Here is a 26,328-nt window from a genome sequence, read left to right as displayed (position 1 = left end):
CAAATTTGTCTCGGTGTCATGAGGCAAAAAAACAGTGGTATAGAAATGGATGTTTTGTTTATATATGTACACAAAACAAGAATTATATACTAACTGCGTACATCCAAATAGAAACAATAATTTCTTTTACCAGGGTCCATTCGCCTCCAGGTTGCTGCCAAACCTCATGATAAATAGTCACTCAATCCTCAATCTACCCCTGGGTGTTGAGCCCATAGGAGGAGGGACCCATGTAGCTGCTTTGGGCTAAGCATCTGGCCACCAGCCACCAGACTCACACCCTCCACATCAGCGCTGGGCTCTGTTGTGGGCAAGATAAACTGGTCCCTTGATGTTTTGGTCATCATAAGAGTTTTCTTTATCTGGCCTTTCACCCAGAACAATATAGCTCCTGGGTGCACACACACACTTCCACCACAATATGGTAGAGACTCTCAGAGGGGAGGAAGTATTAGTATAGTAATACACTGTTATATTATGCTGTCATATATATATTGCTACGAAAAAGGTTTGTAACAGGACTTCATATACATTCAAAGAAGGTAGAGACAGTCTCACTGTGTTCACTTTAGTATGACGTGAAACGTGTGCTAAATATGAGTTAATCATGAGCATACACTGCTCACTGCAACAGCAGATTAGGAAAACAAGAAAGAGGCCATCAGAATATCTTAAGAGCTTAAAGCGTATTAACAACTGAATCAAGAAGGGAGCATATTACAATGCTGTGATTGCATCCATTCCTCAACTTTCTGTGAATGGTGCTCATGGCCATTGATCAACGGTCTTTGATCAGTGGTTGTTGATTAATGGCATCATGACAATTTGCATATTATTGATCAAGAAACTGACCTCACAGTCCATTGTTCATTCAGTGGGCTAGTTTCATTGTGCAAAGGTACTGTTTATAAGGCTGGGGAAACGTGCAGTCAGCTGAGAATGAAGACACTTGGATGAGTGACAAAACGTTTCTCCCACTGAAAACGCTACATCCAGATGAACAGAATCGGTTTTTGGGGATTTCATATATCATTTTTCACAGTTTCACTCCGGGTCAGAGACTCAGTGAAGTGTTTGCAGACAAGTTGGCATCTTCCATGCAGCTACTGGTGACCACAGCAACCCGCTAGTGGCCAAAGCAATCACAGGGTGTCTATTGCAGCACTACATATCACTATGTCTCTTTTTGACCTATTTCATGCTAGCGACTGCCGGCAGCCTACAGTAACAACTTACCAGCTAGTAATAAAATACACACTTTTGCCTTGAACCAATGGTTACAAGGGGCCTACTGACTGATCTCTAAGGCTTCATCAAACAATTTTACAGCTAATTCTAAGCCATTTTCAGTTGTTTCCTTGTCAAAGGGTCACCACATCTGATAGCTCTATAACCCTGTTACCAGTCACTTTATTAGGCTTGTGGTCCTACATGAAACAGCCCTCATTAATGTGATCAGAATCAGACGTGTTTACCTAATTCTACATGTCAAAATGCCCATTATATTAAGGTGCACAAAAATATCGTTAAAGTAGGCTATTGTGCAACGGCACAAGTGCTGTGTCCTTATCTTCCTGTGGAGGGCAGCAATAAGCCACAGCATCTCCCTCGTCGTCCAAACAAAGAAGAAGAAGAAGAAGACGGAGTGCTGACGCGTCTCTCTTCTCTTCTTCTCCATTCACCGACGTGTCAGTCTTCTTCTACCCGGAGCTGAGAAGCAGGCAGGCCGTTCAGTGAGCACTCATGGCTCCCAAAAGCAGCAACAAGCAGCAGTCAGAAGAAGATCTTCTCCTTCAGGACTTCAGCAGAAACTTGTCGGCAAAGTCCACAGCTCTGTTTTACGGAAATGCACTCATCGTTTCTGCCATCCCCATCTGTGAGTACAGCATAGACTGGGGAAGCTAGCTGCTGCTAACCGCTAATTTAGCTAACACTGAGTGAGTGGAGGAGGAAAAATGAGAAACTGTTCATAAAAACGAGCTTTTCAGAGCCGCTACTTTACATATTTAAGCTCACGTAATGTTCAGAGATATAGCACATAGGACAGTTAATAATATTGATCAGGAATGCTAATGTGACCTCGTAATAACGCTGTGATACGAAGTGCAGTAACAAATGAATCAAAACACAAAAAAGCTCAGGGAGATTTTACTTGAAAAATTCCAGTCCCAGTTAATTAGTTTGATCAGGTTTTTGTGCTTGTTTTTTCTCTCTTTAGGGCTGTTTTGGAGGATCTGGCATATGGACCTGGTCCAGTCTGCAGTTCTGTATGCTGTGATGACTCTGGTCAGCACCTACCTGGTTGCTTTTGCCTACAAGAACGTCAAGTTTGTGCTCAAACACAAGTAAGAAGGACAAATCCACTACACGCGCTAATATGTTTGGTTAAATGGGCCTCATATTATACTTTATTCATACCTTTTAACTTCAGTTACACGGGGACAAGAACACAAACATATAATCATCAGTAGTTTGAACACAAATAGGGAATCAAACTGTCTCTGTAGAGTTAGAGCTTTTTTAATTCGATCAACTCGATTGACAGATGTGATGTTATTCATTGGGGAAACTTTGAAACAGATTAAGAATCGACAGACTGAGTACAGAAAGTATTTTGTTACTTCTTATTAGAAACTGAATCTACTGAGGGTTGCTGTTGTGTTTTGATTTGATTAAAGTCTTAATGCTTGTTATCTTCCACTCATCACGCTCCAGGGTCGCACAGAAACGTGAGGATGCTGTTTCAAAGGAGGTAACCAGGAAGTTGTCTGAGGCTGACAACCGCAAGATGTCCCGCAAGGAGAAAGATGAGAGGTAAAACGTAGTGCACATGTAAGCCCAAATTCAGCAACTACACGCTCTGTACACACTTGCGTTTGCTTATTTGTGTGGAGGGGCCACCAATTTAGGTGGTGTTTCAAACCAAGTGGAAGTAGGTTATATAGCAATCTGACTCTGAGCCTGTAAGGATACAGTTTTACATACCTCATTCAGTGGTGCGACACCTTTTTTTGTCTCTGGGAAAGCTGCAAACTGATGTGAGTATTTCTGGTTTGTGTCAGTAATCTTAAAAGTGAAATTATAAATTATAAATTTTACCAACTTTATCTTTAACTTTTATTTTTCCTGGCAAATGAATTACACAGGCAGAAAGTCTTTATAACTGTAATGAATGTAAGAAAGCAGCAGTCAGCCTTTGTGGTGAGAATGGGACAGATCATTAATATGTGAGCTTACAGGTTTACAGTATTTTAGTCTGTATTATATTCATAATAGTTACACTATAATCTCATGTCAACATATCACAACACCCTCTTCTGCCAGCGTTAGGTGCTAAACTCAGGTGCAGTCTCTTCTGGTCGCATTAATGACGCATTTATCTTCACTGGTCTCGCCCTTGTGAACGTCACCGTACATCAAAAGTCAAAAGTATGATGATAAATCAGTACTGAAGATCGGAAAGTCAGAGATTATATGGAGGGAGATGTTCCAACATTTTGAAAAGAAGACACTTTCTGGGAAAAGGTTTTGTCCGAGTGGCGACACTTCAGGAGAATACAGCAGGGCGTACTCACACCCTCAGGGCGTACTCACACCCTCAGCGCTGGTATAAATGCTGATGGAGCTGTGGCACCTTCACTGTTTGCATTTAAATGGACCAATCCAGTGAGCACAAATAGGGTGTAAGTCTATGTTTGGCATCAAACACCTTGTTTCTGTTCACACACTGTCTCTAACAAAGTCTGCGTTAGCCTGGTACATGTAGATAAAAACCAAATGTCGTCCTTGTTATCTCCTGTCCAGAATTCTGTGGAAGAAGAACGAGGTCGCTGACTACGAGGCCACCACCTTCTCCATCTTCTACAACAACACACTCTTCCTGGTTCTCGTCATCATCGCCTCTTTCTTCCTGCTCAAGAACTTCAACCCCACCGTGTATCCTTTCACGTCTGTATGAGAAATGTGGTGGTATATAGTTCACAAGTATATTTAAGTTGGAAATGTATGACAGGTTTTGTTGTAGCACATTTATTCTTTTAACACATCTTAACAGATTAATAGAAAACTGATTATTTCAGGTTTATGCTACCAGAGTTAGTTTTGCCATACTGATCGTAAATGACGATAACTATTAAAACTAATGCACGAGGAGCAAAACCTATGATGAGGTGTGCTGACACTTTTTTCAACAAATAAATAGAATTGATCACGTTGTGTAGAAAGGCAGGACGAGTTTGGAATTGATCCCATCAGAAGTAATCTCCTCGTGCAATAAGGTCGAAGGTTGAAACATTAAACATTGAAAATCCTACATTAAGATACCACATTTACAACTTTGAGTATCCACACCGTCTGCCCGCCAAACTTTACAAACTAACATTTTTATACTTTATATTTTAGTCTATATTTAATTGACTAAAAGAAATTTGATGTTTAAATTATGACTAAAACTAAAACTAAAACAAAACTCCCTGTCTAAAGTAACACTGTATGCTTCATATCTGCACAGAATGTCTGCCAACTTTTCTTACCAGCGTTTACCTTAACCCACCTTTTCCCAGCAACTACATTCTGTCCATCAGTGCCTCTTCAGGACTCATTGCTTTGCTCTCCACCGGCTCAAAGTAAAGAAAGAAAGGGGGGGATTGGGTTGGAGGGTAGGAAATGGGCTAAAGAAGTGTACACTCATGTTAGGAACAGGGTTTACAAGGGGAATATGACTTTTCATCTTCATGAAATTCGTGATCAAATTATCTCCAGAGGTGTTTCTACAGATCTGTCTTCTGTTGTTTTTGTAACAAATAAAGCAAGTCTGTTTACTTGTCATCTGTGTCATTTGATTTGTGTGTTGTTCAGTCTGCTTTTTTACATCTAATTTAAGAAAACAACAGGATTTCGCGTGATTATTAATCTGTTTGAATTATACGGTCCATTGATTGGCTTAGACACCGTTTCCATTGGCAATGCTTTTATTTCTAATCACACTTTCATATAGAGTATTTACAGAGAAACCACTGATCAGGAGGGGAAACGATATAATGACACAACAAGAACCAAACTCAATGTCTCTCAAGTGTTTTTCATCCACCCAACAACACGTAGAATCAGTGACCTCTGAGTTTTCAGAGCTGATTATCAGGTAGGACTCATACCAAAACCAGAAACCTTGGGTAACAGTTGATGTGGCACATTACAGGATTTCAACAAGTTGAAAAACAGCCACAGATGACTTGCTTGTTTTTATTTTAGATTTGTTTCCAAGTCTGTAAGAAATTGAGAAGACCACAAAGACAAGTCACTGTTCTCTCAGACAACAAGAAGGTTAATGTCCATCTTGCATTACTTTTCCTAATATCTGTAGGACTGTTGCACTGCTTGTTCCCGAAGTTTGTGGAGCTGATAATATGTAGGTTTTGCATTCCTCTGAAAGCGAGTCCCATTTACGGAGAAGCTACCAGTTTACAGAATCAGCTCCACTGTTCGGTGACATAACCCTCAGTAAGCGCATCATTCAATAGAGAATAATAACAATTTAAAGACAGCACTTTTTTGTAGCTACACTGTCAGCGTGTGCTTGATGCTTACAACTTTCTATTAAAGTGACACAGGAGACAGATTAGGCAATCAAATAATATCATCTGCATACATTTGTTTTAAAATCTTACATATCTTGTAGGCCAGAAGCCAAACCCCATTTACCAACTTGTAGTGAAAGACATCCCTGAATTTATTCCTGTCGAAGGAATTCAAGGCACTCTGCCAGGTGGCCACAGTCCAACAGTGACCGACTCAAACTGATGGGAAAGCTGTTGACTTGCACAAAAACTTAAATGTTTACCTTTGTGTCTCAGTCGCACGTGTTTGCCACCAAAAGCTAAAAAATAAGTGAACAAAGCAAATACAGATTCTGTGTAGGAAAAGTTGGTGCAGTTTTCACATAGAGAATGAGAAATAAGCAAAATATGATGTTTTTTTCTTGATTTCAAGGCATTTTGGATCCAACTCTAGTTTTCCTCCAAGGCCAGACTTCTTAAATAAGCTGTGAGCCAAACAGATTTTAGTGTGTCATCCCAAAACAGGTAACAGCGTGCTCTGGATAACTGTAGGCGCTTGTAATCTAATGAGATTTCCCTTGATTGATACATATATAGATGGTATCTGTGGTGCAAGTCAACAGATGCACACCAAGGACAAGACAGTGACTCAGTCGGAACCTGGCCAACATTTCTGCTGATCTCAGAGATGGCTTGTTTTCCACATGAAAGAGAACAAAAATAATGCGTCAAGGTGACAGCCATGAAATCCGAAGGGTCGATCCACGTTCAAGTCCTTTAACAAACCTTTAATCTCATTTGTCACGTCTCATTAGAGAAGCTCATTTTTAGAACGATTCTCTTATTGACGCAGAATCCAAAAGAGAAATACAAATTTAAATCTTAATCCTTATAAATAGTTCTGACTTTCTTTGTCTTTGAGGAGACAAAAGTACATTTTTGTCAGGATGGAAGGAGCAGGACGGGCTGGAGGGCGGCCTAAACGTTGCAACTGATGCAGCGATGCTGCAGATGCTGCAGAGGAGCAGGAAAGTGACTTTATTTACACGTCTGCTATGTGTGAGCCATACACTGCGGTGAAGTCCTCGTCTGCACGAGAGGCTCCTCGATGGGTTTCTCCTTATGTTACACAGTATTTCTTAACATCCTATGTACATTTAGCATCTTCAAACAAAAGCAGTATTTCAAAATGTCAAAATAAAGTTCATATATATTAACTACTCTAGAATAAATACTGTAATCTTTGCCACATCCCAAATACCTTGAGTCTGTGCCCCGTTGGGCCATTTAAACAAGCAGTCGTCTAAACACGACAAGACCAGAGGCGAGTTTATCTTTTATTTCATAGATTCATCGTAAGCTTAAGTCCAAAATCCTCAAGGTTTGCTGGAGCGATCTAGCGATGCAGGTTCGGTTCACAGGCAGAAAAGCAGTGCGCTTTATTTCTCTTCTGTGGGATTCTTCAGCAGTTCCTCAGAGAGAACACACGGGGGCGACATGCTTCACTCTCTCCTCAAACAGAGTCCAATATGTAATAGTACTCAAAGTCCCGCAGCACTCTGTCACACCTGGGGGGCTGGGGGGACAAGCTTGCAGGACTTTTTGATCAAACCCTCTTTTAGTCTTTAATTATGTGCTTTGTCGAAAAGAAGAAAGAGGCACACTATAGCAGGGAAACATGCATCTGGTGGTAAATACGCTCACGATTTGCAGCCTTTATAATCCACTGAATACTTATTTTGAACTATTCTAAATACGGGACAGAATATACTTGGTAGGTATTTAAAAGCTAATTCAGGCTAATAGGGATCGGGTCTGTTGAGGCTTCATTCATGTTAATAAAACTCTGTATTATGCGCAGGTCACCTGGTTGCTGCTTACCTCCAACACAGGAGGTTGGAGTTTTACACTCTTATGGTAATTCTGTTTGTTGCTCTGCATAGCGATTTAATGAAAGCACTGAGTGGGGTGGGGGCGGGTGGGGTTCAGAATACAACTGTCCACTTTCCTGAGATACCTCTGATTTCTTGCATTCATGTATTCAGCTGTGGTACAGTGGTACTCATGAATGAAATATGGGCCCAATATGAATTTTGTGCTCAAATTATGTTACTTGTGAGTGGAGGTCTTGGCTTTCAATGGGCGGGCTCGAGACCTGAAGGCCTGAGCTCAATAAATAAGTAACACAGGCGTCTCATTTAGCAGCTACTATCAAGGTGCCCTTCGGGAAGGCACTTTAAATACGCCCGCTTTGCTTCTTTTGGTTTATCTGCTAACTGGATGTGAGTGTAAAGTTGGATATATTCTAAAAATGAGGCGCCACAGTTGTAGTTTCATACAATTTTAATCCAAATATCAGGTCAGTTGTATATCTATCCCTGGATGGAGCTGAACTAGGATGTTGTGGGATCTCAAATATAAGCCTGAATCTAAACTTTTACATGTTCTACTTTAAGATCTGCATAGTTCTACCTGCACGTGGCAGCACTTTGATTTGGGAGGAGCACAAAGTTTAGAACTACTGAAGCGGATCATGTTTTGTGTTTCAGGCTGCAAAAAGCTGAGTTTCTCAAGCATGACGTAGCTGAGCTGGGCACCTGAGATGAGCCTGGTAGAGCTGATCAGATCAGGACAAGGCTCAAACAGACAAAGGTACAGTATGCAACGCTGGACTTAGCAAGGCTGTCTGTTCCAGGCTGAGGCAGGCTGGAGCTGAGTGGGGCCCGAGGAGAGAACCATGGACATGAACACTGAATGGAGGGTCCAAGGTAGCAGTATGGTTAGGTAGGTAGGTACAGCTGACCTCTTGGAAGTCCACCTGCCTGGTCTAAGAGCGGTAGTCCTTCTTACTGTACGGTCTGTTGCCTAGGATGTGGTCGATCTCTGACACCACATGGGAGGTCATCTTGGGAAGGACCTAAGAAAGAAAGAGATGTGCTGAGTAAGCCTGAGAGGAGCGAAGGAAGGAAGACATGGAGAATAATGTGAAGAAAGTCTGAAGTCATTATAGGTACAGACTTGGGACAGCTTTTTTGATCTAGAAATCAATATAAGTGGAAGACAGCAGAGGATGCAGGTGAAGAAACAAAGGTAACAGCAAAATGTGTGTCTGCTTGTTCTGACCTGTATGGCCCCGAGGTTTTCAGTGAGCTGCTCAGGATTGGATGTTCCCAGAAGGACCGAGCTCACCCCTTCATTTCTTAGACACCAAGCTGCAGAAAGCAGAAGATAGTCAGTCATTGACTATTTAGCGGCACACGTCTGATTATTACTTTCTGATTATTGTCTTCAAGTTCCAGCACTCTTGCACATAACCTGGATATCTATTTATCACATGGGGAGTGCACAACACACCCAGCTATTTATTTGAACATCCACAGGGATGCAGTGCAAGCACAAGTGCATCAGAAAAGTTTTGCGTTGGTGTGTAGACTGGAAGCTGGAGGAAATATCAAACAGGAAAGACAACAAATACCCAACGAAGGTGATGAGAAATGTGCCGGTCTTACATAAACCAGCTCCTGTCTGACAGGTCTGTGCATTTATGGTTTAAAAGCTTTGCTTTAAGCTGCTTCTGCTGTATTTGCTATAAGACGGGGAAGTCTTACCCACAGCCAGCTGAGGCAGGGTACATCCCAGCTTCTCTGCGATGTGGTTGAGCTCCTTCAGCTTGGCTTGTTGCTTCCTTCCATCCTCACTTATTATTTTCTCCTTCAACCACTGATAGGACTGACAGCACAGAGAAGACACAGACTGAATGAGTGAAGAGACGCAGGGTGTAGCCTGAGAGCCTGGAGACTCCAGAGCTGATGTATGATTTAATTTATTGACACACAGAGGTGTAGTCACAGTGCTACAGACATGCCTTAATTTCATCATTTATTCAATTAATTAAAGTAAACTTGTATTGATCTGTTTGTTCAACTCAAGTCAGGGACACAGATGCACTCAAAGATGCAAAACATGAGGCAACTTGGAAAACTAAAGCATGAGTATATTTAACTTTAAGGTGAACATGTATGCGGAGACAACTCTGTCTGGTTACATCTAAACCGAAAACATTGCATATGCATGTCCCGAAGTTTCAGTGTGTCCAAATCAAACCTCCATAAACCCTCCCCAGATCTCATCTGTCTCATGTCTTAGATATCGACACCACCTGAAGTGCGCAAGTCATGAATCACTGCTTTGAATCTGATTCTCACTGTCACTCTGTTTTGACGAACCCTCACGCTTACCTTCATGGAGGCCCTGGATGACTCAGGAATGCCATTTTCATATTTTCCTGTGATGATGCCGCATGCCAGCGGTGACCACGTCATCGCACCAACTCCTGTAACCATGGACACAGCAGGAGAGTTGAAGAGGAGTTTTAGTGAGATGAAATGTGTGAGAAGAGCGTCAGAAAAAGTGGAAACGTGAGAGGGTGATTAACGCGCAGTGGAAATGAGCAACAGAGAAGGAGAGAAACTTGGTCAGAAAGGTTGTTGGATGGAGTGGATAGGGAAGTGACACAAGGATGCATGTGACTGATCAAGCTGTGGACAAACACGCAGAAAACACTTGCCTATCTTATGGTAAAGTTCGGGCAGTTGCACTTCTACTTTCTCCCTCTGGAAAAGATGATACTCGGCCTGCTCGCACACTGGCGGGATCAGATTAAACTGTCTCGCCACAGAGTAAGCCTCCTAGAGATAAAGACAGAGAAAAGATGCTCATCACGATGTTTCATGCGGATTTACTTTCATATATTGTTCAAAAGATTGTTATTTTATAGCTATATAGCTATTTGGTCTGTAAGCAGGCAGGTTTGGGATAAACTCGGGGGAAGAAATGAGAGAGGGAGGGTTGTTAATCAGCTTGTGGGAGCGTGGCACAAATTCAAATGCATGCCTCTCAGTAAGTCAGCGAATCAATATTTCATATCACAACTTGGAGGCACCATGTTCAAATTTCCTTATCTATTTTCTCCACGGATCCTTTAAAGGCAAATGCCAGAGGAGTCACACACACACACACCTACTCAGAGAAAAACAGTGCCATTGTTGCTTCTTTAAATACCCTTTAATTTAGTGGGTTTCCTGCTGTGCAACACATGTCAGGATGAGAGCACAGTCGAAGTGGGAGTGTATTCTGTGTGATGCACGGATAATATCACTGCCATCACTCAACTTACAAATTACCAGTTGCCCTTCTGCGCTGCAACCCGTGACATGTGCCTCCAGCCTGTGTGCGCGTCCATGCATGTAACTGCATGTGCATGCTGTACTGCTGAGAATCAAAGCCACCTTCATTAGCGATGCTATCTAAATTACACAGTGTTCATCTGGGCCTGTTGTTCTTTATAAAGATATCTGCTTCTTCTTCACAGCCAGAGAGGGAGAATGTCAACACATTGCAGTGTGCTTAGAGGGAGGAGGAGGGTGATAAAGAGACCAAGAGGGATAAGAGGGGATGGATGCTACGTCCTTGAGTGTCACTTCAGGCATGTGTTCACTTCATAACTCTCTGCCTCATGTATATATTCATTAATGCAGCAGTGGTTGAAACAGGAAGTGGATTATCTCTGACAGGAAAACAAAACAAAAGCCAGAAGAAGCCACTGTGCCTGTGCCACTTACTGAAAAAGCCTCTTTTCACTCTCAGTCTTTTACAGTCACTCTACTTTTTTTTTCCCTACTTCCCTCCAATTATCAGCTCCGTAATTACTCATTCATTTTCAATACTGTGAATATGCTGGTCACTGGAAAGGCACATCTGCATTGGCTTGACTGTTCACGCCCTGATGCTATATCCACCATTTATATACAATCTGTGGTCGGTTACCAAATGTGTAAAGGAAACATTTATTTGGAAATCTTCATTCTTCTTCATTTCTTATACTCAAAGCTGTTTGCTGCTTACCATGATCTCCATGGCCGTCCACCGAGATGTCCCCCAGTACATGGCCATGCCTTGGTTTATCACGTAGGTCATGGCTCGAACAATCTCTGTAGATAAACGCAGTTATCACACGTATCAGTCAGCTGGATCGACAGTGAACAAATTGTGTGTGTTTCGGTTTTGCTCGCTGAGAAACATCATCACTAATATTTATAGATGCTTGTGATTTGTAGTGAGAGAAGAGTGCAAGAGTACAAAAGACACTATTTTGTAATTTTGCCACTTTACTGCACTGCTAGTGGATTTTAAATAAAACAATCCAAGACTGCACTAAATAATTCATCGTGCTGCTTCTATCAGCAGTCATATCATCAGTAAATACTAAATAAATAAATAAATAATCACCCTGTTCTACTGTAAGTCACACAGTTATAACATTTCCTCTACCATGTTTGACAGAAGATGTGGTTATCTTCAGTTCATGAACTTTTTCTTCCCATCCTTCTGGAAAAAGTTCATCTTGGTTTCATCTGCCCAAATATTTTTGTTATTTCCAGAGCTGTTCAGACTCTTTTAGATGTTTGCTGGCAAAGTCCAAACTGGCCTTCTTTTAAGTGATTGCATCATGAAGGCCTCTCGTGATTGTAGAATTGGAGACTAGCAAGTGATATCAAGGTGAACAGCTACTTGCAAACAACTCCAGATCTTTCATCTACCTGATTTGTCATGAAATAGGAAGAGAACGGGCCACATCTGGCCACGTCCAATTACTTTTGAGCCTTTGAAAATGAAGGACAATGTATAAAAATGGCTGTAATTCTGAAAAAGTTATTTGGGATACTTTTGTCAAATCAGTTGATTTAAAGCTTAAAGTCTGCACTGGTTTAAACCCACTGTGGTGGTTTACATTACAAAAATCATTGTTCAGTTACATTAAGCCCTCGCTGCATATAGGTTGGAGATAATGTTGCAGATGAAAAGAGAGGAGGTGGAGCTGGAGGCAGATGGAAAGATGGACAGGATTATTAGGACTCAACATATCACAGAGACACAACTTGGATCAGAGAGTTCAGGGAAAAAGTAGAGAGGTGAGATTGTGCTGGCTTGGACTTATGCAGAGGAGAGGTTTGGTAAATATTAAAACAAGGACTAACACAGAGCTGCAGAACAAGCGGATAAAAGTAAAGCCAAAGAAAACTATGATGTGGCCATGGCTCGCAGGTGGGTGGTGTAAATGAGGAAGAAGTGGAGGACAGGAAGAGATGGAAACTGTGGTGACCCCTAAGATTCAGCCACATACAGTGCAGTAAAACCAGAATTACACAGCAGATGGACAGGGACATGTCAAACATATAAATACTTTAGAAAGAAAAGCAAAAGAAATCTCAAAAATGAGAATTTTTTAACCTTTTCTCAACAGAATATGACGATAACGTAGTCAGAATATTATCAGAAGATTGATGTGAAACATCTAGAGCTTGGCAAAATATTTTTAGCCGAGCTACATAAAAAGACAATGCCAGAAAAGATGATGAATAAAAGATTGAAAACTAAAACCAGTCAAAAACTAAAAGACTAAGAAAATAAAAAGGCAACATTTGAGAGAATCAGCGGCCTTGAAAGAAGCTTCTTCTTCATGTCGTTCCAGTTTCTGTCATGACCTAATCGAAAATAAATAAATAAATGTATTAAACCCTCACAAGGCCGCCCGCCTCCTCAAGTCTTTTTTACCTGCTGACGGCTCATCACCCCTCCCCGACGACTCCGGGGACAAACTAACAAGCTCACATACTAAAGCCCTTCTGATCACATTCAAGCTACTGCATTTTTAATGGTGCAATTAGCTCCAACGCTGCTGACTGTGAGAGCCAACGGCAGTCAGGGCCAACAAAAACTGAGATTAGGACTGTCATTAAGGTTATTCATCATCGCCCTGTGCTCACTCCAATTATAGTGCAATCGTTCACTGTGGCAGGACTCTTGTTTTTCACTCTGCACAACCGATACTTGGCAAGATAACCGATTATGCGGGGCGAGAAAGTTTAAGAACTCCCAGAGAGAAAAGAAAAAACAACATGCACCAATAGTATATAATCAAGACAAACCAAGAAGACTTGTAATGAAGATTTTTGTTTTTCCCTGCACAGAGTAATAATTAACCTGAAGCACAGACGTCTTACTCAATAGTATGCTGCCAGGGGAAATAACACAGGATTAAGACAAGACAACAATTCGCTTTCTTTCCTTTCGTTTGTTATTGTTGTCTTCCTCTCTTTGCCCTTCCCTCCTGTCGTCCTTGCTCTGTATTTACGTAGCATCATGCTGCGCTCACATTTAAATGCAACCTGCATCTATTTCCGGGCAGCATAGCAAAACAGAGAGCAAAACAAGTCTGGGGAAGCATGAAAAACAAGAAAGCGTGCATCAACAAGCATGAAAAACATCTAAAAGCTGAAGGAATTAAATAAGAAGAGAACAGTGAGGGCACCAGGCAAAAGAAAATAAGTGTGTACAGGAGCAGATCCCAAACAGCTTCAAGATAAAGGAATTGACAAGCTTAAGCACAAAAGAACTGACAAAAAAACATCCAGTTACAACCTGCTCTCTGTTTCACTGTGTGTGTGTGTGTGTGTGTGTGTGTGTGTGTGTGTGTGTGTGTGTGTGTGTGTGTGTGTGTGTGTGTGTGTGTGTGTGTGTGTGTGTGTGTGGAGTGTTAGTTCTGTGTGAAAGATGCCCTTACTTTACCATTACCTTTCCCTGGTATATACAGTAGCTATTTGCTATTATTAAAAGCTACTTTTGACCGCTCCCCTTTCATAACAGGTCACCACACCGGGCAGCTCTGCATGTTTGATTTTGCAGTTTTTGAGCTGGACGCCCCTCCTGATCCAACCCCAAAGGGGATTTGTGTCTCCAGCTTCTGACTAGTGTAAACCACTACACTATTGCTATTAAAAGCTCACTTATGCAATGTTTAAAGCTTCAGCAATATAAATTTATAATAGCGAGAGCATTTTGCTTTAATGCTGTTAAATGGACTGTCATTCACGTCAGTGTCACATCATATTTATATTGGAATATTAAAATGTAATATTAACCAGAGCACAGTTCATATAAAACAAAGCAGCTCTACTGACTGCTTAGAAGCACTAATTAAAAAGCTACTGAAACAAACCACACTGTTAAGAGGCTCTACCTCAGTAAGCAATAGTACCCAATCAATTTATAATGATTAATGAGGAACCACTGGACTACTAATATGCATGTTAATAAGAAACTTCTTGATCATGAATTATGCAGAACTGCCTGCCTCACTTTAGTTATACTAAAGAACAGATTTTCCAAGAGCAAAACTAGTCTACATGTCTAGTTCAATATAATAGAAATAATAAGTAGCTCTAACACCACTAGGTAAATATGTTCTTCGTCAAAGACACTGTACAAACACTCGTGATAAATTAATGCACTGTGTTTCAGATTAGACAAGATATTCTGAGGTTTTCTTGAATTTGTCTTGCAAACAGAAAATAGCTTTCTGCACACTGGATTTCACCGACAGCTTCTCTACAGTCAAAAATCAGAATTATGTTTGAAAAGACATAATAACTTACATTACTTACAGATACTTGATTATTTTTATATACAGTTCTCAGCCATGATACTGGTAACCCAAGCCATGTTTCTGCAAGTGTAAATATATGATTCTGTGGAGCAACAACGCAACTATTTCATGAATCTTACAAACTATCACAATAACACCAACAGTTCCATTTGCTGAAAGTCAGACACTGTGAATGAGAGCCAGCTGATTCAATTAGTTTCATAGCTGGATGTTGTTGGAAATATTGATACACTGACTCACCCTCCATGGGAGTATTGCTATCTGGGCGATTGGCAAAAACTACGTCCACGTACTCCAGCTGCATCCTTTGTAAAGAGCCTTTCAGACCTGACACACACACACACACACACACGGAGGCAAAGGACACTCAAAGGTTAATGAACTGAAAGACTTATAACATGTTACTGGGATCTAATTTTAAACAATTTCACTCTTTAAGAAAAAAAAACTTTGTCATTTTTGGAGATGTTAAATTTGCATGTCTCACCTTCAATAATGTGTTTCCTTGACAACCCTCTCTCTGTCTCTGCTCTGATCGAATAAAACACATACATATCACATCAATCATAAACTGCACTTAATTAAACAACAACAGCAAAAAAACAGCTTCACTTGTTTTTTTATATACAAAAATGGAATAAGATTTTTTTTTAAAGTTCCTGAAATTGTGGGAATTCAAACTGGTTTTACTTTGCAGACTTAAAGTCAATTTAAGGTACTTTTGAACCCCGCTGGGCGACCAAAAAACACGAGCTCCAAATGTACATTTCAGGCTGTTTAAAGTAAATAGGTCAGCGCACGCTCAGCTGTTCAGCATCATTATGCATCCAGACTCTGCAGGAGAGAGACGTAGCACAGACTCTGCGTTTGGAGGAAATGCTTGAAAACTAGAGAATAACCTCTTCCTTATCACAAGACCCAGTTGGGCAGCCTCTGGCTTGGAGCTTGACAGACTTTCTCTTTCTTTTCTGTGTGTGTGTGTGTGTGTTTTGGATGTGTGTGCTATAAAGTAGATTTCTTTATCCCCTCTCCTCTCTCTCTCTGCAGTCTCAGCAGAAGAATTGGTTCTCCCATTGGTTGTTACTTTACGTGACATGTTGCCGTTCAGGTTGTTAACAGAGATAAATGGACACATGAAAAGGAAACTTTCTTTGGTGCAGAGAGGCAAAAGTTTGAATGCTTTGAAAGACATTAAGGATATAAAATGATAAATGTAGCAGAGACAAAAGGAGAAAATAATGTCTTTTCTATGATTTTGAGTGACTTAACTAAAATACATGCTTCATTTTTATTTATCTGAACAAAGTTAGGTGCTTAGGTGGTTTTTTTTAATGATTTTTGACGATATTTTATTTCTGTGACACAGAAAAAAATCGTTTCACGTTTGCAAATTTGGCCCAAGAAAACTCGAGGTATCTTCAAATACTACTATCTTTCTGTCAGATGGTCCCTGTTTTGCTTGCATTGCGAGCGCAGATGCACAAGGACATATTTTTATTTTATTTGTATTTTATTTTTGTTGTAACACAGGAAAAGGAAGAAGAAGAAGACGGATACCAACCTTCGTGTAAACAATGCAGGATTTAAAAAGAGCTTTGCAAATGTTTCACATGAAAGAAATGCAATGCAAGGGGTTTTTGCAAACAGATAATACATTACTGAGAATTTGTGAGCAACACAACCTAAAAAAGATATTACAGTTCATATCATGGAAGTGAAGAGTTTGCAGGGTTTCTTACTTACTTTCCTCCCCAGTACAGTTTAGTTGTAATGACCAAGCTGGATCTCCTAGAAAGCAAAGAGAAAGCAGGATAAGGCAAAGTTAGTGCAATGTGCTGTATTGTAATAACGTGACAAAGTGCAAAGACACATGCAAAGTGTCTTTTGTTCTGTCTTCCTGCTAGAGGTTTCTTCCTGTTAAAAGGGAGTTTTTCCTTCCCACTGTCACCAGTGCTTGCTCATACGGGTCATCTGATTGTTGGGGTTTTCTCTGTGTTATATATATAAGACTCTGTATTATAAAAAAGACTAACTGCATTGCAGCTTTCCTCACTACCATGTCTGTTACAGCTATTTTCCCATTTTAATTCATTTTAATTGCTAAGTTGTTTATTCAAAAGCACAGTCTTGTTGTACCTCAATGTTTAGTCACACTGCGGACTAATGAGTTATCCACGCAACAGGTGTGAAAATGCTACGCCCGTCTTGCTTAAGAGTTTTGATGACATCCTTGTCATTTCACATCTGGCGCTGTGTGAAATCATTAAACTCTACAGCATCTCACACGGCAGCAAAAGCAAACACGATTCCTGGTTTCACCGCATTAGAGTTGCAAATTAAATGCAGGAGCTGTGAGAGTGTTTGCAGACTTTAGTCACATGGGACAAATCAATAAATGCCCTGCAGCTTTTTATTATTATTCAGCGCTGTTGTGCGTCACGTTACCAACACTAAATTCTCAACATATGACCAAGAAGTGTAAAGTGGAGCGCTTGTTCTTTGCATTTGTCATGATAGCACTCGCAGACTGGTGTAGGCAGATCGGTGCATGACACCGATCTGCCTAATCCACCTAATGATTAGCAAATACATGTTTCCATAGCTTCATATAATAGAGTGGCAAGCGTTATTGTTGCAGGGAGACTCCATCACTTATCACATCCTGTTGTTCTAAGACAATTTAGGTTAGGGGTACGGCTTCATATCAAATACGTCAGGCGGTGATCCCACAGTATCTCATCACTATGATCTGAAAATTCAACTTTTTGTGCAGCTTCTTTTGCACTCAGACGTATAAATGTGCAATATTTGAGCTTCCTTTGATGTTACTGTAACTCCTCTTCTCCCCGTCTCCTACAGAGCTGATCAATAATAAAAAAAAAATGAGCATGTTTAAATAACTCCATAAAAAGAATATTTAAATTTGTGGAAAAAATGCCTGCAGGCATTTCACGCTGCTGTATTGTGTCTGTATTGTCCATGAACTAGACATTTAACTTCATTTAATAAAAGAAAAACAAAACTATGATGATAAGGCAGGAATTAATACTAATAAATGGTTTTTTTTCCCTTTTTTTGCTTTGACACAAAGTACAATTCCTCACTGGAAAAGAAAAAAAAATCCAAAACACAGTGTCATGCATCTTTCATCTGCAACACACACACACACACACACACACACACACACACACACACACACACACACACACACACACACACACACACACACACACACACACACAGATCATCCTTCTCCATGTTTCTCTCTCAGGCAGAAGTATTGAAGCAATCATACGTTTTAATGTCACCATTACCTCCAGCATTTCTTCTTGATGATGTTTCCTAGAATGATTTCAGCCCTGCAAGGCAATATAAACGAAGCGTTGTTATTAAATCGCACTTTGAAATCATAAACATTCCTTCCACAGTATCGGCCCACAGTACAGAGAGGAACAAAAGAGGCCCTCGTGCAAACCGGTTGTTTATGAATCAGGCAGTTGGACGGCGAAATAAAAGGGTCTTCAAAAACGTATTGTAATACTTCCTGCAAGTAGAAGTCTTTTTATTGGAACTGCAGTGCTTGCTGTTGCATTACAAGGTCACTGACATACGCTTTCATCTGTGAGGTCACAAATAAAAAGACCTCACAAATGAGACGATAACGGTGGTCGAGAAAAGCAAAGAACAGACATGTGCAAGAAATTCAAAACATTGCTACAATCCTGAACAGAAACCTACAATTTCGAATGAATAATGTCTTTTAAGCTCATGAATAATCACACTAAATGTGACATGGTTTCTAACTGTTTAGAGAATATTATAGTAAGAGCACTTTGGCGATAGCTAGACCAGACACCTGCAGCCGATTACACAAAAACACTGGTGTGTGTATCACCCACCTGCCGCCCGCGTACACCTCAGCTGTGTCAAACAAGTTGACTCCACTCTCGTAGGCAATCGTCATTAGCTGCTCTGCAACCTGGCAAGCGGTCAGATCGAGCACACACAGGAAAAAAAGAGAGGATACAGAAAGGTTAGTTTGCAGTTTTTATTTTACCAAAAAGAAACAATTTTTTTCCTCTTTCAGGCGCCTACTGATGAATCGGCCGTGAGGGAGCCGCATTATTCCCGCATATCAGTATCTTCCTTTTAAATATTCATGTGTTTCCACGGATACAGTGTCCAAGATTTACCCAAATCTCTTTCAAAGTAGGAAAACATGACACACATCATCAGCCTGTGCAGCTTCGCATTTCATCTAGGAATCACTGCTGAGGAATTACAACCAGAGGGCTTCCTTGGAGTATTATTTAACTGCAAATGATTTTTATGCAGCACGTTACAGGCAATGGCGTATTTCAATATAACAAATATAAAAGACCACGCCATCTCGAGAGCGACTTAATAACACATAATCTGGTTCAGAAAGCATAAAAAAATGGGTAGTATGATATTAATAAAAGAAAAGCTGAGCTGAAGTGAGGCACAGAGAGCTTCCAGAGGAGCAGAAATGGCGGTCAAATACCTTCAGAAGCCAGACTGCCTCTTGGCTGGTCAGTAAGATTGGTGTTATCAGATTTACGTGAACCTCATGTGACAGTGAACGTCACAATGGCGAACCACCTCAGTGACGCTCGCCTTTATATTCATGCTTCACCTGGTGGTTCAGAACGACTGTGAACGTTTCCATTTTGTTTAAGCAGAACTGCACACGTGTGAAGCTACGCTGGAAGTCTGTTCATATTCAGATTTTATTGAGCAAGTAGGACCGCAGTGTAATTAGCTGTGAAAAATCATTCGACTCCATGATGTACGGCTGTATCAGCTCTTTTCTCTTTAGTTAACTCATGCTTTGTGCCAGTGTGTGTGTGTTTGTGTGTGGCCTTTTTTTGTATTTGCAGACATGGTGACCATAAATCATCTAACTGAGATCCAATTTCCCTGAGGTGACTTTTATTACATGGAGGACTTTAAGTGAATTTACTGTCATTTCCCTGTGGAGTTCTGTAGTGACACAAGGGTGTGCTGTGTTGTGTTTGTGTTCACGTGTCTGCATGAGGTGCGTGAGTTTGTGCAAATGCATGTACAGTATGTGTGGGTTTTTGTGTGTGTGATGGCAGACAGTGGAGGCGTTGCTTCTCGAAGAATGAGATAACGTCTCCTCTGAGAAATGTTTTCGGCCTTCCTCAACCATCACTTTGCAACTAGCATGAAGCGGGATAGCATTCCTAGCCTCTGTGTGATAACAACAATGATAGTAAATTTGATTTTATTAGTATCTATTAGTAACTAACATTCCTTTGATGAACATGCTGAAGGCACATCCCCTGTGTAACACAATGTTATATAGAACGGCAACAAAACAAACGACAACACACACAAAAAGAAACAAAAGTCATAAAAAATGGAAAAGGACCAAAAGGAAGCAAAATAAAAGTCAATAAAAAGTGTGTTTGTAAACTGATTTAAGATGTTGTAGCCACAGAGCAGCTCCCACATGGGCCTTTTGCTCGGAGGCAAAGCTGAAAACAGTCATTATGTGTGCCTATGCCAAGAGGCACACATATTACTATTCGTCGGATTTATTATTCTTATTATTATGTGTGCCTATGGAAAGAGGCACACATATTACTATTCGTCGGATTTATTATTATTATGTGTGCCTATGCCAAGAGGCACACATATTACTATTCCTCGGATTTATTATTCTTATTATTATTATTATTTTCCTTTTTCCGCCTGAAATTTTGCAGTGTATCTCGACCCGCAGTTTTGAGACAAGCTTCATATATGTTACCTCATTTTGTGCGGCTGGATCTGGAATGGTGTGCTATGACTTTTGGTGTTTATGAATTTTATAGTTTTTTAAATATTAATATTTTAGTGAAAATTTTCCCGCTCCTCTGCCAAACAGCTTTGACAATAGGGTTACATATGTTACATCATTTTGTGCGGCTGAAGCTGGACTAGTATGGTCTGACTTTTGGTGTTTATAACTTTTATAGTTTTTGAAATATTTAGATTTTAGTGCAAATTTGGGCCAATTCATCTTTTGGCGCCAAATAAACAGACTTCATTTGTGGTGTGTTGGCTCTCTCTAGTGGTATGCCGGGAGTGGTACAGCCTGTCTACCCTTATTTGGATTACCGTAATGATGACAATTTCAACGGTGCGCACAGCGCCGCTGCTTTCAGGAGCCATTGGAATTTTTAAGGTTGCGCAAATCATTCAAAAGTTACGGTAATGCTTGGTGGAAAACTCAATATCCCACAATTCATAGCACGCCTCTACAGAGTGAACAATGGCGGCCACCACTGCGTTTTATATGTCTTTTATTCGTGTTTCTAGGTCACAAAATAAGCTTTTAAGATATTTTCAGGCGAGAATGTAGGTGTGTAAACTTCAAATATCTGCTTGTTTTATCAAGACATCCCATATTTAGCGACAGTGCTCTGACGACGTCGGTCCTGCCTGACAGCTAGCCGGCTACCTAGCTAGCTGCCGACTTGGCTGCAAATGGATAGCGAGGGACTCTCTCTCTCTCGCTAGCTAGCACGACGGGAGTTTATATACAGCTGTGTGCGCGCTAAGTTACTGACGTTGGACTTTATTTTATTCATAATGGTTAGTTCAGAGTTGCCGTACAAACGGAATCGTGCCACATTCACAGAAAATATTACGATTTATTCTGTCATTACGAAGCCTCCCCTGTCATTCTCTGCCTGTTGCAACTTCAATCATGAAACTGATCAATGATCGGCTTTTCGCTCTTGTTTGTTTATCGCCTAAACAACAGCTGCACGTTTAAGCTTGATCAGCTGTTGTTAGAATTCATTTGCTTCTAATTTCTAGTATCAGCTGATGTCGATGTGGAAAAAATAACTGAGTTGTTTGGTGGTGGAGCTACAACAGAGGGCAGCTATCCACCGGTGTGTGACAGAAAGGACATGCCGCGAACGAGACATAAAAGGCGGTGAGGCTACCGCCGATCGACCGTGTTTGCTAACGCGGAGGTCAATCGTGGATCAGGGAAAGCGAAGGCAGGAGCGTGAGGTGAACTGAATTTCAGGTAAGAAGTTATGACCTGCACTCTATTTGGGTCAGATATAAACCGAGTTTAGGTGTAGTTTATTTAGCAGCAGTTCTCTTATGTGTTGCTGATAGTCGGTTAGCTAGCTAGCGCCGCTAGCATAGTTAGCTAGCGCCGCTAGCAACCCTTGGTGAAAAAGCACCCAGGCTTGGCTTATATTGAGGCGGGTGAAACTCGTGTCAGCACCGGTCGCTCTCTATTTGGGTCAGATATAAACCGAGTTTAGGTGTAGTTTATTTAGCAGCAGTTCTCTTATGTGTTGCTGATAGTCGGTTAGCTAGCTAGCGCCGCTAGCATAGTTAGCTCGCGCCGCTAGCAACCCTTCGTGAAAAAGCACCCAGGCTTGGCTTATATTGAGGCGGGTGAAACTCGTGTCAGCACCGGTCGCTCTCTATTTGGGTCAGATATAAACCGAGTTTAGGTGTAATTTATTTTCGTTGACCTTTACAATCGTAATGCCACGGGAGTTTATATACAGCTGTGTGCGCACTAAGTTACTGACGTTGGACTTTATTTTATTCATTAGGGTTAGTTCATAGAGTTGCCGTGCTGTACAAACGGAATCGTCCCACATTCAGAGAAAACATTATGATTTATTCTGTCGTTACGAAGCCTCCCCTGTCATTCTCTCGCGTGTTGAAACGTCAATCATGAAACTGATCAATGATCGGCTGTTCGCTCTTATTTATCGCGCTAAACAACAGCAGCACGTTTAAGCTTGATCAGCTGTTGTTAGAATTCTTTTGATTTTAATTTCTAGTATCAGCTGATGTTTGCTGGAGCATGAAGATGAAATCAGGAGATGTCCTTACTGAATCATCAGAGCTGAACTGGTGATGGAGAAACAGGTTTACACTTTAGGTGACATGAATGAGTTGAAGGGAAGTTATGAGTTGTTTCTGAGAGACAAAGACCAAGCTCCTTTTTGTGTAGCTGACAGCTGGTAACTGTGCAGGGGCGGATCTAGCAAAGCTTTTAGGGGGGGGCATTAACAGAGAAAGGTGGACACAAAGATATACTTTTCTTTCTTACTCTCATATAAAATATTTAGCTTTTATTAAATAGTTATCTGAATCTCACAACCAAAGTTTGTATAATAATACACAGGATTGGCTGTAGACCAGGGTGGGCAATTCCAGGCCCGAGGGGCGGTGTCCCTGCAGGTTTTAGATGTGTCCTTGAACCAACACAGCTGATTTAAATGGCTAAATTAGCTCCTCAACATGTCCTGTTCTCCAAAGGCCTGATAACGAACTAATCATGTGATTCAGGTGTGTTGACCCAAGGTGAGATCTAAAACCTGCAGGACACCGCCCTCGGGCCTGGAATTGCCCACCCCTGCTGTAGACCATTGTTCATAATTCAGAACACTGTGTAAAAATAACAAAAACAAAAGTGAATGCATGTGTGAAAAGTGGTCTATAATGTAATGCTTCAAAGTGTGTTCATGCAAACATTGTCGGGTCTGCCGTGGTACAATGGGACTTCTGCTCATGAACCTGTGTGCACAGCGTCTGCAAATCGGCGCTGTACAAAGTAACTTCATCTTTACACAAAACTGTAAGCTGTCATCTGTGAAGCGTGAGCGGTGTTTGTTTTTACCATAGTTCATGGTGGAGAATGGCTGCTCTTCTGAGTTTTGCTCTCTGTAGCCGTATGAATGGCAAACTACAGTGATTAGCAGCGGCATAGGCACACATAAAATTTCTTCTGAAATTTTCGCTTTCTAGTTATTATTATTATTCTCCAGTTTCCGCCTGAAATTTTGCAGCTTAATCTCGCCCGCAGTTTTGAGACAAGCTTCATATATGTTACCTCATTTTGTGCGGCCGGATCTGGAATGGTGTGCTATGACTTTTGGTCTTTGTGAATTTTATAGTTTTTTAAATATTAATATTTTAGTGAAAATTTTCCCGCGCTCCTCTGCCGAACAGCTTTGACATTAGGGTTACATATGTTAGATCATTTTGTGCGGCTGGAGCTGGACTATTATGTCATGACTTTTGGTGTTCATGACTTTTATAGTTTTTAAATATTAATATTTTAGTGCAAATTTAGGCCAATTCATCTTTTGGCGCCAAATAAACAGACTTCATTTGTGGTGTGTTGGCTCTCTCTAGTGGTATGCCGGGAGTGGTACAGCCTGTGTACCCTTATTTGGATTACCGTAATGATGACAATTTCAACGGTGCGCACAGCGTCGCTGCTTTCAGGAGCCATTGGAATTTTTAAGGTTGCGCAAATCATTCAAAAGTTACGGTAATGCTTGGTGGAAAACTCAATATCCCACAATTCATAGCACGCCTCTACAGAGTGAACAATGGCGGCCACCACTTCGCTTTTATATGTCTTTTATTCGTGTTTCTAGGTCACAAAATAAGCTTTTAAGATATTTTCAGGCGAGAATGTAGGTGTGTAAACTTCAAATATCTGCTTGTTTTATCAAGACATCCCATATTTAGCGACAGTGCTCTGACTACATCGGTCCTGCCTGACAGCTAGCCGGCTACCTAGCTAGCTGCCGCACTTGGCTGCAAATGGATAGCGAGGGACTCTCTCTGTCGTTTCACCTCCCGGTCTCTCGCAAATGCTCGTGATAGAATCGGAGTTACAGCTGGATGTGGAAAAAATAACTGAGTTGTTTGGTGGTGCTATAACGCGGAGCTACAACAGTGGGCAGCTATCCACCGTGTATGACAGAAAGGACATGCCGCGAATGAGACATACGAGGCGGGCAGGCGACCGCTGATCGCTCGACACGGGTCTGTGTTTTAGCTGGACTTATTTTTCGTTCATATGGGCCGATGATGCTGGTCGATGTGGAAAAAATAACCGAGTTGTTTGGTGGTGGCTAGCCGGAGCTACAACAGAGGGCAGCTATCCACCGGTGTGTGACAGAAAGGACATGCCGCCAACGAGACATTCGAGGCCGGGCAGGCGACCGCCGATGACCGGTGGTTGCTAACGCGGTGGTCAATCGTGGATCAGGGAAAGCGAAGGCAGGAGCGTGAGGTGAACTGAATTTCAGGTAAGAAGTTATGACCTGCACTCTATTTGGGTCAGATATAAACCGAGTTTAGGTGTAGTTTATTTAGCAACAGTTCTCTTACGTGTTGCTGATAGCCGGCTGGCTAGCTAGCTAGCACCGCTAGCTTAGCTAGCTAGCTGCTAGCTTAGCTAGCTAGCACCGCTAGCTTAGCTAGCTAGCTGCTAGCGACCTTCGTGAAAACCACCCAGGCTTGGCTGATAGTGAGGTGGCTAAAATTTGTTTAATCGCCCGATCGCCGGCAAGGGTCTGTGTCTTAGCTGGACTTATTTTTCGCTTATATGGGCCGATGATGCTGGTCGATGTGGAAAAATAACTGAGTTGTTTGGTGGTGGAGCTACAACAGAGGGCAGCTATCCACGGTGTGACAGAAAGGACATGCCGCCAACGAGACATATGAGGCCGGGCAGGCGATTGCTAACGCGGTGGTCAATCATGGATCAGGGAAAGCGAAGGCAGGAGCGTGAGGTGAACTGAATTTCAGGTAAGAAGTTATGAACTGCACTCTATTTCGGTCAGATATAAACCGAGTTTAGGTGTAGTTTATTTTCGTTGTGCTGACTTTTTCAATCACTTACAATAACTCGTACTGCGTTCTAGCTAGCACGACGGAGTTTCTATACAGCTGTGTGCGCATGTTGAACTTTATGACAGCCTCCCTGTCATTCTCTCGCCTGTTGAAACTTCAGTCATGAAACTGATCAATGATCGGCGTTTCTCTCTTGTTTGTTTATCGCGCAAAACAACAGCAGCACGTTTAAGCTTGATCAGCTGTTGTTAGAATTCATTTGCTTTTAATTTCTGGTATCAGCTGATGTTTGCTGGAGCTACAGCTGTAAAACGGCAGATGTCCTTACTGAATCATCAGAGCTGAACTGGTGATGGAGAAACAGGTTTACTCTTTAGGTGACATGAATAAGTTGAAGGAAGTTATGAACTATTTTTGACAGACAAATACAGGGAGTGCAGAATTATTAGGCAAGTTGTATTTTTGAGGAATAATTTTATTATTGAACAACAACCATGTTCTAAATGAACCCAAAAACTCATTAATATCAAAGCTGAAAGTTTTGGAAGTAGTTTTAGTTTTAGCTATTTTAGGGGATATCTGTGTGTGCAGGTGACTATTACT

At 41.2% G+C, this 26,328-nt stretch overlaps 2 protein-coding genes across 3 annotated transcripts in view; one reads left to right on the top strand and one right to left on the bottom strand.

Moving 5' to 3' along the window:
• The first annotated feature begins 1,663 nt into the window (after positions 1-1,663).
• Positions 1,664-4,827, top strand: ssr3 (signal sequence receptor, gamma). The gene is made up of 5 exons (XM_031752729.2): positions 1,664-1,876; positions 2,219-2,345; positions 2,716-2,814; positions 3,805-3,936; positions 4,563-4,827. Exons 1-5 carry the CDS (start codon positions 1,744-1,746, stop codon positions 4,627-4,629), a joined length of 558 nt encoding a protein of 185 aa, XP_031608589.1. The 5' UTR covers positions 1,664-1,743; the 3' UTR covers positions 4,630-4,827.
• An 84-nt stretch (positions 4,828-4,911) lies between these two features.
• Positions 4,912-26,328, bottom strand: part of kcnab1a (potassium voltage-gated channel, shaker-related subfamily, beta member 1 a) — a 120,033-nt gene continuing 98,616 nt past the window's right edge. The window contains exons 4-14 of one of the 2 annotated variants that reach the window (XM_031752741.2): positions 18,960-19,039; positions 18,375-18,419; positions 16,804-16,848; positions 15,548-15,591; positions 15,301-15,387; positions 11,460-11,545; positions 10,123-10,243; positions 9,794-9,888; positions 9,164-9,284; positions 8,679-8,767; positions 4,912-8,472 (exon numbers count right to left, since the gene is read on the bottom strand). In XM_031752741.2, the coding sequence (XP_031608601.2) occupies positions 8,383-8,472; positions 8,679-8,767; positions 9,164-9,284; positions 9,794-9,888; positions 10,123-10,243; positions 11,460-11,545; positions 15,301-15,387; positions 15,548-15,591; positions 16,804-16,848; positions 18,375-18,419; positions 18,960-19,039 (903 nt within the window). In that variant the 3' untranslated portion in view covers positions 4,912-8,382. The remainder of the gene's footprint in view (positions 8,473-8,678; positions 8,768-9,163; positions 9,285-9,793; positions 9,889-10,122; positions 10,244-11,459; positions 11,546-15,300; positions 15,388-15,547; positions 15,592-16,803; positions 16,849-18,374; positions 18,420-18,959; positions 19,040-26,328) is intronic. The other variant, XM_031752739.2, reaches the window with a different exon arrangement.

Source organism: Oreochromis aureus, linkage group 14 (genome assembly GCF_013358895.1).
Source record: "Oreochromis aureus strain Israel breed Guangdong linkage group 14, ZZ_aureus, whole genome shotgun sequence".
Taxonomy (NCBI): domain Eukaryota; kingdom Metazoa; phylum Chordata; class Actinopteri; order Cichliformes; family Cichlidae; genus Oreochromis; species Oreochromis aureus.
The sequence above is the reverse complement of the archived record's forward strand: the minus strand, read 5'-3'. Positions and strand labels throughout refer to the sequence as shown.